General features: G+C 40.8%; 1 protein-coding gene across 10 annotated transcripts in view; it reads left to right on the top strand.

Moving 5' to 3' along the window:
• ank1b (ankyrin 1, erythrocytic b) overlaps positions 1 to 14,450 on the top strand; it is a 161,501-nt gene that overhangs the window by 89,888 nt on the left and 57,163 nt on the right. For 9 of the 10 annotated variants that reach the window (XM_057819841.1, XM_057819843.1, XM_057819837.1 and 6 more), the window contains 5 exons: positions 4,541 to 4,561; positions 5,642 to 5,765; positions 7,448 to 7,511; positions 8,741 to 8,853; positions 14,155 to 14,379. In XM_057819841.1, coding sequence (XP_057675824.1) covers positions 4,541 to 4,561; positions 5,642 to 5,765; positions 7,448 to 7,511; positions 8,741 to 8,853; positions 14,155 to 14,379 — 547 coding nt within the window. The remainder of the gene's footprint in view (positions 1 to 4,540; positions 4,562 to 5,641; positions 5,766 to 7,447; positions 7,512 to 8,740; positions 8,854 to 14,154; positions 14,380 to 14,450) is intronic. The other variant, XM_057819839.1, reaches the window with a different exon arrangement.

Genomic DNA, 14,450 nt, shown 5'->3' with positions numbered 1-14,450 from the left:
AGCATTGTAAAAAAAAAACCTTGCATTTTATAGCATTTAAGCTAGCGGACTTTTTCTATGTAAGTTAGCCAATTGTTCTTTTGTTGTACATAGATCCTCATTTTTAAAAATGTTTTCATACCGTTTGAGGCTCAGCTCAGGTATTTTAATTTTTCATGTTCCTTATCCAATAACTCAATTATTCGAACTAATTAGTCCATCGATTAATTGACTACTAAAATATTCGATAGCTGCAGCCCTAATTTGGACCTTCAACATAACAATGACAACAGAAAAATGTCATCGCATGTAATTGACTTTCCGATAATTGAATTTAAAGGGGAAGATCGGAATTTTTCACATAAGGCTTAAAGTGCCTGTGACGGCATTAAAAAAATCTTTAATACCATATTTACGTGAATTAAAATCATATTTTGAGATGATTCGACTATATACAACAATTTGGCAAAGAGCAGATGACGAGAAATCAGTCTTTTATTCTGCCGTGTAGCCCCGCCTGTCATTATAGCGCTCAAGCTTCCCCAGCTAGATGATGATGATGTCGGCAGGGTAACGATTTCAGCTGATTTAAAATTCAGCCTATTCAGGGAAAAGATTCAGAATGAAGAAAATGCAACAGAGCAAACTGTCATCATCGTTTCAATCTTTTCAATTAAGTATTTTCCCCAATTGCTAAATAAATGGTATGGCCATGACAAATGATGGTTTTGTGCTAAATGGGATATGAAATATTAAAAATGTATTTGTTCAGTACGACAGAGCAAAATTACTGCATAATGGTCAGAACTGCCGACTTCTTAACCTCCCGAACGGTATTTTATGCCACCGGAGTTAGTCCGGCTTTTGTCATTTCCCTGCCCTGGCTTCGGAGACGGAGGAAAGAGTATAAACAAAACAGGAGGCGTGACAGCTAGCCGACATGCTAACCCAAACTGAGCGGCTTTTCCAAATATTTTTCTTGCCTTTCAAAAACAAAAAATGACACAAAACTACCCCAACTCATGTCACACACAACGGCGAGATTGATGGTCTTCACCAATCGGCCAGCTACCGGGTTAGCAAATTTCGACTCATCGTTCCCGTGCTGCGGGCTGGAGTACCCGTTGCCAGGGAAGCAGCTGGAGAATGACCGCCGAGTGACTGTTCCAATCTTTTTCGCTTTTCGAGATCGAAAATTCACACAAAACTACTCCCACTCATGTCGTACACGGCGGTGAGGATGACAGCTTTCACCGAGCGGCCAGCCCCCAGCGGCGAGCAAGTTTAGGCACGTCGTTCCCCTGCTGCGAGCAGGAGTGCTCGTTGCTGGGGACGCAGCTGGAAAATGACCGCTTGACAAACCAGCCGACATCGGAGGAGCACGTGGCTGTCCGAGCCCAAGCCGAGGATAGTAGTCTATTGGCGGGCACACGAAGAGGACCGGACCAGGGGGGTGGAAGTGACCATGGTGTGTGACAAGTCACCAGTCGTTGGCCGAGTGGCCTTCTCGGTGGACAGGGAGACTTGTCACCCACAAAATGCAAGCCACTTCCTTATTAAAATGTGTGCCATGATCCTGGTATTTGACATAATACAAAACACCTAGTTTACTCACTTCCTCATTGGTCCAATGGTCCCACAGTTGTCGGACTTATTTTGGCCATTCTCCACAGTGAACGGAAACCCAAAAAGGCTCGCACGCTTGTCCCAGGTGCAGCAACAGAAGCCTGCAGCACATTGGGCTGGCGTAATGTGAAAAAATAAACAAATTAATCTGCAAAATCAGCTGAATCTGCAGTCCTTCTGTATAGAATACTAATAGCTTTATTGTAAATATAGACCCGGCTGACGTCACATTCGCATTCTTCCTCAATCCAGGAAGTCAGTGGTTTTCATGGCGCGGGATTCAAAAAAATTGAACAAATAAATCGATCGCTTCCACTCACGTCCAAGCGGTCCATTTCATTCAGGAGCATAAAATATTGCGTGAAATACAGTGCCTTGCAAAAGTATTCGGCCCCCTTGAACCTTGCAACCTTTCGCCACATTTCAGGCTTCAAACATAAAGATATAAAATTTGAATTTTTTGTCAAGAATCAACAACAAGTTGGACACAATCGTGAAGTGGAACAAAATTTATTGGATAATTTAAACTTTTTAACAAATAAAAAACCGAAAAGTGGGGCGTGCAATATTATTCGGCCCCCTTGCGTTAATACTTTGTAGCGCCACTTTTTGCTCCAATTAGAGCTGCAAGTCGCTTTGGGTATGTTTCTATCAGTTTTGCACATCGAGAGACTGACATTCTTGCCCATTCTTCCTTGCAAAACAGCTCCAGCTCAGTGAGGTTGGATGGAGAGTGTTTGTGAACAGCAGTCTTCAGCTCTTTCCACAGATTCTCGATTGGATTCAGGTCTGGACTTTGACTTGGCCATTCTAACACCTGGATACGTTTATTTTTTAACCATTCCATTGTAGATTTGGCTTTATGTTTTGGATCATTGTCCTGTTGGAAGATAAATCTCCGTCCCAGTCTCAGGTCTTGTGCAGATACCAACAGGTTTTCTTCCAGAATGTTCCTGTATTTGGCTGCATCCATCTTCCCGTCAATTTTAACCATCTTCCCTGTCCCTGCTGAAGAAAAGCAGGCCCACACCATGATGCTGCCACCACCATGTTTGACAGTGGGGATGGTGTGTTCAGGGTGATGAGCTGTGTTGCTTTTACGCCAAACATATCGCTTTGCATTGTGGCCAAAAAGTTCAATTTTGGTTTCATCTGACCAGAGCACCTTCTTCCACATGTTTGGTGTGTCTCCCAGGTGGCTTGTGGCAAACTTTAAACAAGACTTTTTATGGATATCTTTGAGGAATGGCTTTCTTCTTGCCACTCTTCCATAAAGGCCAGATTTGTGCAGTGTACGACTGATTGTTGCCCTATGGACAGACTCTCCCACCTCAGCTGTAGATCTCTGCAGTTCATCCAGAGTGATCATGGGCCTCTTGGCTGCATCTCTGATCAGTTTTCTCCTTGTTTGAGAAGAAAGTTTGGAAGGACGGCCGGGTATTGGTAGATTTGCAGTGGTCTGATGCTCCTTCCATTTCAATATGATGGCTTGCACAGTGCTCCATGAGATGTTTAAAGCTTGGGAAATCTTTTTGTATCCAAATCCGGCTTTAAACTTCTCCACAACAGTATCTCGGACCTGCCTGGTATGTTCATTGGTTTTCATAATGCTCTCTGCACTTTAAACAGAACCCTGAGACTATCACAGAGCAGGTGCATTTATACGGAGACTTGATTACACACAGGTGGATTCTATTTATCATCATCGGTCATTTAGGACAACATTGGATCATTCAGAGATCCTCACTGAACTTCTGGAGTGAGTTTGCTGCACTGAAAGTAAAGGGGCCGAATAATATTGCCCGCCCCACTTTTCAGTTTTTTATTTGTTAAAAAAGTATAAATTATCCAATAAATGTTGTTCCACTTCACGATTGCGTCCCACTTGTTGTTGATTCTTGACAAAAAAATTAAATTTCATATCTTTATGTTTGAAGCCTGAAATGTGGCGAAAGGTTGCAAGAGTCAAGGGGGCCGAATACTTTTGCAAGGCACTGTATATTCGCGGTCTAGACATTATACCCATTCACGACGCTAGATGGCGTCAGATATCATTGAAGCGATTTTCTGTCATGACAGCTCTCAGCGACTCTTCCCATTCATGACCCTAGATGGCGCCAGATATCATTGAAGCGATGCTCTGTCATGATAGATCTCAGCTACTCTCAAGTTTAACCAGTTTGCATTATTTTATTGCAATGTTTTTTCTTATTCAGATTTGTTTCAAGACTACAGTTACAGTTAGACTTCACTTTAATGGTTAATGCAGTTATTGCAATTTTGTTGTTTTATCATAATAGATTGGTTTATTTACATTTCAAAAACCAGAAGCCATTCATTTACGAATGTGATTGCACTTTAGTTTACATATTTAAATGTTCACATATTAAGATTTGAATGAGGCAAGATAACATGATTTTTCTCTCAAATATATTGTTATAATCATTTGTTTCGGATGTACTGTAATTATTTTCTGTATAAAATTTTTTTTCAAACTTGAGTCTTGAAAAAGAGGGGGTCGTCTTATAATCAGCGCCGTCTTATATTTGGGCCAATACGGTAATTGAGGACATTTTTTGGATGACCGCTTTTACTTGAGTAATATTATTTTGAAGTAACGCTACTCTTACTTGAGTACAATTTTTGGCTGCGCTACCCAGCTCTGATCAGACTACAATAATGCGTTATTGAGAACACTGCTTACAGTGTATGTAGAGAGACATGTTCAAATGCTCCAATTTTAGAACATTTAAAGACGCGACCAAGAAAAATAATATGAACCAAAAAAAGACTTTTGCCATGTTAAAAAGTATGTTTTGAGTTGGTCAGATTCTTTTGTATTGTAAAAACATTTGAGCAAGGTTGTGTAAACTTTTCGTTTTGCCTTGACACATTGAATGACTGTTTATAACTTCCCTTTTCATTTGCTTTGTAGGGGTCGCCCAGCTAACGTTAGGTAGGATTGTGTGTGTATATCTATATCTGCTTTGTCCGTTCCGGTGGCTCGTGTATCGTGTGGCTTCATCGCAGTCGCGCACTCATTTTCTCTGTGCTTTTTGTCCTTCTGATCATTTCCTGACTCAACTTCAGCCATGTTTGTTCTGCTCTATTTTTATTCCTTACTCTTTATCTCTTGCTTCGAGATTTATTTAGAAAGAAAAGTGTCCTGTTTTTCATTAGCATCTAGTCGAAGCAGTTTCCATATACAAGCGTTTGACACACTAATGTTCAGGGACTCATTAACCTGACAGGACCTCAAGTTCCCTTCCAATTCAGTTTGTTAATGAGAGCCCATATCAGTCGTAGCTTAATTGATCCACCAGCTTATTCAACATATGCTAACACTGTCCGGGAGATAACAGTTGTCATCTATGCTGTCTTCCAGCTGAAACAAGTTACTGTCTTCCAGCTTAATTTTTAATCTTTTTGTAATATTGTGTGTTTTTAATTATTTATTTTTTTTCTCTTGGAAATAATTTTGTGTTTGTCTTTGTTCCTGAGCAGCACATAGCAATTGTGATGTCTGCTTTCCTGTTTTATCATTTCCGTCCCATGTCTGGTTAATAACAGCATTTTTCTCTTACACAGAAACAACCATCACAAGCATGTTCACCTCAATCTAAATAAATAAACAAATAGATAAAACGCTATCACCAGGTGCCTTGATGTTTGCTGTCCATGCTGGGTGTTTGACTCCATCGCTTCAACTTTAAATGTCTCATTTTTTTTCCCCCTGTGATGTGGTGAAATTGAAGTTGTGTGTTCCAGAATTACTACTCAAACCGATGGAAAATTGTAAAAATGTATTATGATTTTGATCTTAGTAGAAAAGTCAACCACACTTTAGGATATTGTCACATTGCATTTGGGAAAAGTTTTTAGGAGCGTGTTTAAAAAAAAAAAAAAAAAAAAAAAAAAGTATTGTTTCTTAATTTCTGTGGGTGCTTTTCATCCATCTTGATTACATATTTTGTTTTCTCTTACTTGCTCCTTTTTAACCCCCGGCCCAAAAATTGCCATTTCTTATTTTGTCCAGGTGACGAGTTGCTTGGAATTGACGGTGCACGATATTTGAAACTTGATGACTTCAAGGATCAAGATGATGACTTCCTCTCCCCAAAGAAGACGCTTAGGGATTTTGAAGGTGGTGTGGGGACCACGTAAGTCCAATGTTTTTTTTTGGGCTTGATTTCAGACAACAAAGATGAGAAATATTACCATTGCTAACAAATTTCTGCTGGATAATCATTCAAGTAAAAATGTATACAATTTACCTGGATTTTCTTCTAAATCGGAATTAACCCTTTAAATACCTCAAAACACCATCTAAAAAAAAAAAAACTATCTAAAAACATAGTATACGTCACTGTACTGTCCTCGCCAAGACGTTGGAGCTAAAATCCTAGCTAAACAGTGAGCTAAGCTCCGAAATGACGATGTCAGACGTCCTTGTGGTTTATTCAGCTTTATTCAGCTGCTCATGACATCAACACTTGCGGAATTAAGCTAAAGTAAAATAAAAATTAAATCAGTTTAATCTTCAATAACAGCAATTCAAATTTGCGTTTACAAGTAGTCGCTGATAAAACAATAACAAACGATTAGCATGTATTAGTCAGCGTCCGCACATGATCAAAAACAATCACATATACTCGCCCCAAGTATTCGACCACAATTGAAAACGCACAATGAACAGTACAAAAGGGGTTATATACAGCCAACGCCTCTGGATGTTTCACAAGCCACAAATGTGCGCGCAGGCTGTCACCTCTGTCACTCGGCTGTTCTGTGTGTGCGTATGGGGTGGGCGCACTGTACATGAGCTCGCTTCCTGTTCTACGCTTCTTGCGCCAAAATAAAAGCATTGTAAATCAGAGGTAGCGCTAGACTTTTTCGTTGTCTGTTATTTTGACTGACGGTCATAAAAATCCGGTCATAATCAATTTTTACGTGTCACTTAAATTTTTAAAATGGTGATAATGACATATTCAATAGTATTTAGTTTTCATTCATTTTTAATTAATATTCTGTCCGAACAAGCTTAACAGAGAATCCACACCGTGCCATCACACGTCAAGCAGATGAATATGTAACTTTTTCTCCGCAGTGACAAAAACAGCTGACTGTGGCCCCAGTAGGTAGGCTACATATGGAACAATGAAATTAACAGTTCACCTGCTGTGGCCTGAACGCAGTCTCACACCTTCCTCCTGATACGCATGGACTTGAATTGCGTGCCCGCGTGTGCATAATCAAATGTCTCAAGGGGGATTGCTGCAGAGGCTATTGTCATGAGGTTTTGGACTTTTGCCTCGGACAGACGACTTCTCATGGCCGTTTTGATGTTGTTCTGGAGGCTGAATCCGCGCTCTGCGGCTCTTTTTTCACCTCTTTTATCAACAACATCGTCGTTTTGGGGCTTTTTGAAGAAACTTCGGACACTCAGTTGCCTTGACATTTTTCCGAGTAAGGCCAACGACGTCATGCATCAAGAGAGACAATAGCTAATTAATATGCTCACTCGCCACCCTGTGGTCTGGGGTGTGAATTGCAACCTGTCAAAATGACAGATGGACTTCAGTTTTTTCCGTCACCGTTTTAAAAAAACCGGTCAACGACGGAAAATATTCGGTTAACGCGACCCCTGGTATTACAAAACAAAGTCAACATTTAAAAAATACCCCCCAAAAAAACAAAAAACGATGAGATTCAGGTGTCATAAAGTCGAAATCACTGAGTCGGGTCGGTCGTAACCTGGGGACTACTTGTTTGTACATTCACTATTTGAATTTTTAAAATTCCCATGCACTTGTGTTTCCTATAATCATTTTCTCTTATACAGGCCCTATTCTCCCGCCATTCCCAGGATTCCTTGTGTGTCACCAGAAACTGTTCTTCTAGATCAGGTATGTTTAACAATGCTTAAGTGTGGTTTACACATACTGTATGCGCTTCTCACTGTGTAGTGCAAGATTGGGCAAACTACTCCATAAAGGGCTGCTGTGAGTGTAGGTTTTTAATCCAACTGATCAAGAGGAAATCTGTTCACCAGCCAGCTGTTTTAAGCCTGAGTTATGCTTCTGCGTTGCGGTGACGGCGAAGCCACTACGACGTAATTGAGCATTCAATAGTTCTGCGGCAAGGGAGCACGTTGCTCTGTAATTCACCGCCGAGCCACTAGAGGGGTGTGGCATTGTGTTTGTAGTGTTTTGGGGACTCTTGTCGACTTCCTCTAGTTTTCTTCCGGTTGCACGATGCCAAGGGAGAAAAAAAATAATGCCAAGGGAGATGGAACGCTTGAATGTGGATCTTCAGCTCATCAACATTGAACATCAAATGTTGATCATACAAATGTTGAGGGGCAGGCGACGCAGAAGACTGTTTCGGAGGTGGTCTGTCCGACTGTTGATGTCGCACATAGATTTCTAGCCTCGGGTGTAAGTCACAGACTCACATCAAACATACGTACATGATAAATGATGAAGTGCACCAACCAAAAATACGACAGAGTGATAAATAAGCTGGCAGTTTTTGGCCGACTGGGTCACCGCTTCGGTTGGCCATTCGCCTCCGAACACACACATACTTTTCTCAGTAGTTCTTCCATTTTTATATGCAATCGCTGGCCTTGCCATTTGGCAATCTTTATAGTTTCTTGACAAGACATTCTATAAGTTGTTGCACTTGCTCTTTGATGACACTCCCGTCAGCTTGGTCCATTTTTGCGTGTCGCAAAACATTGTTTGAAAATGGCCGTGATTTCGTGCTGAACCGGAAACAACAGTCTGACCAGACCAATCCCAGTCCATTTGTGCCACGTCACCATGCTCTGACGCCGCACAAGTCAAGATTTTCACGAAGTGCACGACAGCCTACGGCGAAAGGTCGTAAATCGGGTCTGCCTTTACGTCGCAGGTCTGCCAATCAATTGAGTGCAGTCAGGTGCAGCTTCTTTCAGCATAAACCAGTTAAACTATCTGTGCTGGGTCAGTTGGAATAAAACCATTTACCCATAGAGCAACCCTTGATGACCAGTTTACCCAATTGTGGTGTAATGTGTTTTAAATGACCAACACAGCATAGCACACACATAACTACTGCATTTCTCCATCGCCTCTGTCTCTCTAAAACACAGCACACCCCCATTCCACTGCCAAAGGAGTATGATGAAGACTCTCTCATCCCAAGCAGCCCAGCGACAGAAACGTCAGATAACGTCAGCCCTGTGGCCAGTCCAATTCACACTGGGTGAGCTTGTCACACTTCATCTTAGCCTTAGGCTCATTAGTAGCGATCATAAAACCTGAAAGGGAACCACGGATGGAAAGACTTGTAGTTCATAACAGATAAACGTTATTATTAGGGCTGTCAAAATTATCACGCTAACGGCGGTAATTAATTTTTTAAATTAATCACGTTAAAATATTTGACGCAATTAACGCACATGCCCTGCTCAAACAGACTAAAATGACAGTACAGTGTAATGTCCGCTTGTCACTTGTTTTTGGTGTTTTGCGCCCTCTGTTGGCACTTGGGTCCAACTGATTTTATGGGTTAGTACCATGAGTGAGCATGGGGTAATTATTGACATCAACAATGGCGAGCTATTAGTTTACTTTTTGATTGAAAATTTTACAAATTTTAATAAAACAAAAACATTAAGAGAGGTTTTGATATAAAATTCCTATAACTTGTACTAACATTTATCTTTTAAGAACTACAAGCCTTTCTATCCATAGATCGCTTTAAGGGAATGTTAATAATGTTAATGCCATCTTGTTGATTTATTGTTATAATAAACAAATACAGTTCTTATGTACTGTATATTGAATGTATATATCCGTCTTGTGTCTTATCTTTCCATTTCAACAATAATTTACAGAAAAATATGGTATATTTTATAGATGGTTTGAATTGCGATTAATTACGATTAAATAATTTTTGAGCTGTGATTAAGTCGATTAAAAATTTTAATCGTTAACAGCCCTAGTTATTATGAGTTAAAATAATTTGACATTAAAACCCCTCTTGATGTTTTCGTTTTTATACAATTTGTAAATTTAGGTTAACTAGTGCAGGGGTTCCCAACCTATTCCACTAAGGCACACTGTGGGTGCAGGATTTCATTCTTACCAAACAAGATGACAACACTTTTTCCCCAATCTGGTGTTTTACAAGTGCAATCAGTTGATTGCAGTCAGGTGTGGCTTGTTTTAGCAGAAGCCTCATTGGTTCAACTGTCTCTGCTGGATCGGCTGGAACAAAAACCAGGACCCACAGTGTGCCTTGAGGACTGGGTTGAAAACCCCTGAACTAGTGGGTCGCCATTGTTGTTGACGTCGCAGAGCGGTGACGTCACATGGTTACGCTGCCATGCTTCCAGAGTATGACTTTAGCAACATAAACATGCCATCTGCTCAGCCCTTTCAATTTGAACCCGAGAAGAACATTAATGAGCATGACAGCATGTTAATATTTCACAAAACGAGCAGCAAAAGCAAAATGAACAGGAAAAACGGGACGAGATGAGACAAGAGTATGACAAAACCGGTGTCGTACAGGCGAATTTGACACCCAAACTACTACCGTGCGCGTTCAGCTTGTTTTGTTTAGATGCATACAGACAGAACATACTAAAGATGCCTTAAGAAAATACTTAATTGTCGTACTACCGAATAAGAGTGGTTTAAATACGCTACGTGACTAATATTGTCAACAGATGAACAATCTGCTTAAAAGCTAACACAAGAAAACACAATGCTTAAAAGTATTCAAAAAGTATTTTGAGGCAATGAAAAGGTAATAATTGACTCAATAAAAACACAAATAGCATGTGTTGGACGTCTCGCCGCGTTGGAAGGAATTGCCGGTAGTGTTCATCTAATGGCAGTGACAAACTATGTTATCGTCCCGAGTGTCCATTGCACGCATAAACATGGCCCCCTCCGTAGGTCAAAACATGTACTCAATATTATAGATTTTTAAAGCAATGGCAATATTTTATGTGTTTCTAATAACATACTTTAGTAAAAGAGAACAATTGTGGCTTATTAGAGCCTACAAGTCTGAGGTCCCCTTCAACTCTTCAGGTAATAGTTTTCAGTAATGCTTACTTATCCAAATCATTGTGGGAATGATTTGCAAAGCTCTTGATAAGCCCCCACAAAAAAATCCTTTAATGGCGTACCGCAAGCAACACGTCGCTTTTGCTCTTTAATATTCATATGAATATTCATATTCATTCACTTTAGCAATTGTGGCTAGGCGGGTCAACCTTCTGTTTGTCCCCAATAGTAAATGAATGGAAATAGTGTAGGAAAGAGATGTTTACTGAGCTAAACCTGATGACCCTGGTGCCAAATTCACTGGTAAAGTTGTGGAAGAACATACAAATGTTCAGTTAAAGAGATGGGTTTAGTGTCGATGGCTGAAAACGAGCTGAGCTGACCCAACCTGACCCAGAGTTAGCTTTTTTAACGACACCTTTTCTTGTGTGCATTTCCTTATGCCACTGACAATGACATTCTCCTGTTTCCACAAACTATCCTTTACCACCATATGCCCTGTATTATATATTATATCCTCTGGTTGCCTTACGTCTCTGACCGTTCTTGGGGGCAATTTACATTGCTATTTATGTGCGTAGCGATCGCAAATGCTACTCGGTGACATCCAACGAACACTTTTAATTTTTTCATTAATAACAAATCTTTATTCTATAATATACAGTGGGGAGAACAAGTATTTGATACACTGCCGATTTTGCTGGTTTTCCCACTTGCAAGCCATGTAGAGGTCTGTAATTTGTATCACAAGTTCTCTTCAACTGTGAGGGACGGAATATAATACAAAAATCCATAAAATCACATTGTACAATTTTTAAATAATACATTTGTATTTCACCGCATTAAATAAGTATTTGATACATTACCAACTAGTAAATATTTCGCCTCTTAGTTCTTTTTTAAGAAACCCTCCTGTTCTCCACTCATTACCGGAAGTAACTGCACCTGTTTGAACTTGTTACCTGTATAAAAGACACCTGTTCACATGCTCAAACAAAGAAACTCCAACCTCTCCACAATGGCCAAGACCAAAGAGCTGTGTAAGGACATCAGGGATAAAATGATAGACCTGCACAAGGCTGGGATGGGCTACAGGAAAATAAGCAAGCAGCTTGGTGAGAAGGTAACAACTGTTGGAGCGATTATTAGAAAATGGAACAAATTCAAGTTGACGGTCAATCTGCCTCGTTCTGGGGCTCCATGCAAGATCTCACCTCGTGGGGCATCACTGATCATGAGGAAGGTGAGGGATTAGCCCAGATCTACACGGCAGGACCTGGTCAATGACCTGAAGAGAGCTGGAACCACAATCTCGAAGAAAACCATCGGAAACACATTACGCCGTCATGGATTAAAATCCTACAGCGCACGCAAGGTCCCGCTGCTGAAGCCAGTGCATGTCCAGACACGTCTGAAGTTTGCCACTGACCATCTGGATGATCCAGAGGAGCAATGGGAGAAGGTCATGTGGTCGGATGAGACCAAAATTGAACTTTTTGGTCTAAACTCAGCTCGTCGTGTTTGGAGGAAAAAGAAGGATGAGTACAACCCCAAGAACACCATCCCAACCGTGAAACATGGAGGAGGAAACATCATTTTTTGGGGCTGCTTCTCTGCCAAGGGTACAGGACGACTGCACCATATTGAGGGGAGGATGGATGAGGCTATGTATCGCCAGATCTTGGCTGACAACCTCCTTCCTTCAGTGAGAGCCCTGAAGATGGGTCGTGGCTGGGTCTTCCAGCATGACAACGACCCAAAGCACACTGCCAAGGCAACTAAAGAGTGGCTCCGTAAGAAGCATCTTAAAGTCCTGGAGTGGCCTAGCCAGTAACCAGATCTGAACCCGATAGAAAATCTATAGAGGGAGATGAAAGTCCGTGTTGCCCGGTAGCAGCCCCGAAACCTGAAGGCTCTGGAGAAGATCTGCATGGAGGAGTGGGCCAAAATCCCTGCTGCAGTGTGTGCAAACTTTGTCAATGACTACAGGAAACGTTTGATATCTGTAATAGCAAACAAAGGTCTCTGTACCAAATATTGTTAGATTTTTGTGATGTATCAAATACTTATTTCATGCAATTAAATGCAAATGTATTATTTCAAAATCATACAACTTGATTTTCTGTTTTTTTTGTATTATATTCCGTCCCTCACAGTTGAAGAGAACTTATGATACAAATTATAGACCTCTACATGCTTTGCAAGTGGGAAAACCAGCAAAATCGGCAGTGTATCAAATACTTGTTTTCCCCACTGTATTTACACTTCACCCTGAATAAAGTTGTTTTTTTTACAACAGAAAAGGTAGCAACAGTGGCAGTCAGATAGCCTATCATTTTTCTCTGGTCATTAATTGTCAGACAGAAGCAGCATGGCAAAACGCCACGCTAAAAAATAAGTGTAAATATCAAAACGGCTTACCTCTTCGTCCTCTGAAGGACCATGGCCGTAATGTTCACTGCGTATGAAATTTGAATGGCTTCGCCTTGCTGGCGTTAATCTGATCTTTTGGTCGTCCGCACAAGTTGATCCGTTCTTCAGTTTTTCCCCCAAGTTTTTGGTTTCGAGAAACGTATGAAGAAAACATCCTTCGTATGTTGAAATGTCCAGAGTCGTTTCTACAAGTGCCATAGCAGCAGTGTTTGATCAGCATGTTCTTTTTTGAAAGATTAGCGGATAAAATAAACAGAAAAAAGTTACCTGGAAATGCTCCAAAATCAACAGGAAGTGACCCAGGTGTGCTATAAAAGCAATAAGAATTGACTCGAAATCAACATGGAGTGACCCCTAAATGCCCGAAAAACCCAAACTCAAATGCACACTGGATCCCTGAATTGTGTTTATTAGAGATGTCCCGATCAATCGGCATCCCGATCGATCGTGTCATTTTTAAAGTATCGGAATCGGCAAAAAATATCGGCCATGCCTTTTTTTTAATATATATATATTTTTTAATTAAACGTTTTCTAATTGTACTTAACGTTAAAGACATAATATGTTACACTTATACAGAATCTTTAGTTTAGGCTTAAGGTAGTGTTATCAAATTTATCTCAATAATGGCGGTAATTAATTTTTTAAAAAATGTATCACGTTAAAATATTTAACGCAATTAATGCATGCGCGGCACACCCACTCACGCATTGTCGCGCTCCATCTGTAATGGCGCCGTTTTGCCTATACAGATTGGAATTGAATCGGGAGCAAAAAAAAGCAATCGGATCGGGAAATATCGGGATCGGCAGATACTCAAACTAAAACGATCGGGATCGGATCGGGAGCAAAAAAACATGATCGGAACAACCCTAGTGTTTATTGGTGACATTTCTGCTGTATTGACACCATTGACTGAATGTGTGTTGCTTACTAGAAAAACATAAAATCAGTTTCATTCTTCACTGACCATTTCTGCTTCAGTATTTATTTTTTGAAAATGTATGTTGAGAAAATGAAGAAATAATTGTGTGCATATGTCAACACTCAGCTTCCTGGTGAGCTTCATGGTAGACGCCCGAGGAGGCTCTATGCGAGGCAGCAGACACCACGGCCTACGCGTGATCATACCGCCTCGGACCTGCGCTGCGCCGACACGCATCACCTGCCGCTTGGTCAAACCCCAAAAACTGACCACGCCCCCTCCTCTGGTGGAGGGCGAGGGGCTCGCCAGCCGAATTATCTCCCTGGGTCCATCCAGCATGCAGTTCCTTGGGTGAGTCAATCATACGAATCTTATCTAGTCACACACTGCAATGGAAATTCAACTGCTGTGCAAAGTGAAAA

The sequence above is a fragment of the Corythoichthys intestinalis genome, chromosome 17 (genome assembly GCF_030265065.1).
Source record: "Corythoichthys intestinalis isolate RoL2023-P3 chromosome 17, ASM3026506v1, whole genome shotgun sequence".
NCBI classification, from domain to species: domain Eukaryota; kingdom Metazoa; phylum Chordata; class Actinopteri; order Syngnathiformes; family Syngnathidae; genus Corythoichthys; species Corythoichthys intestinalis.
Note: the sequence above shows the minus strand (reverse complement) of the source record. Positions and strands in the feature narration are given on the sequence as shown.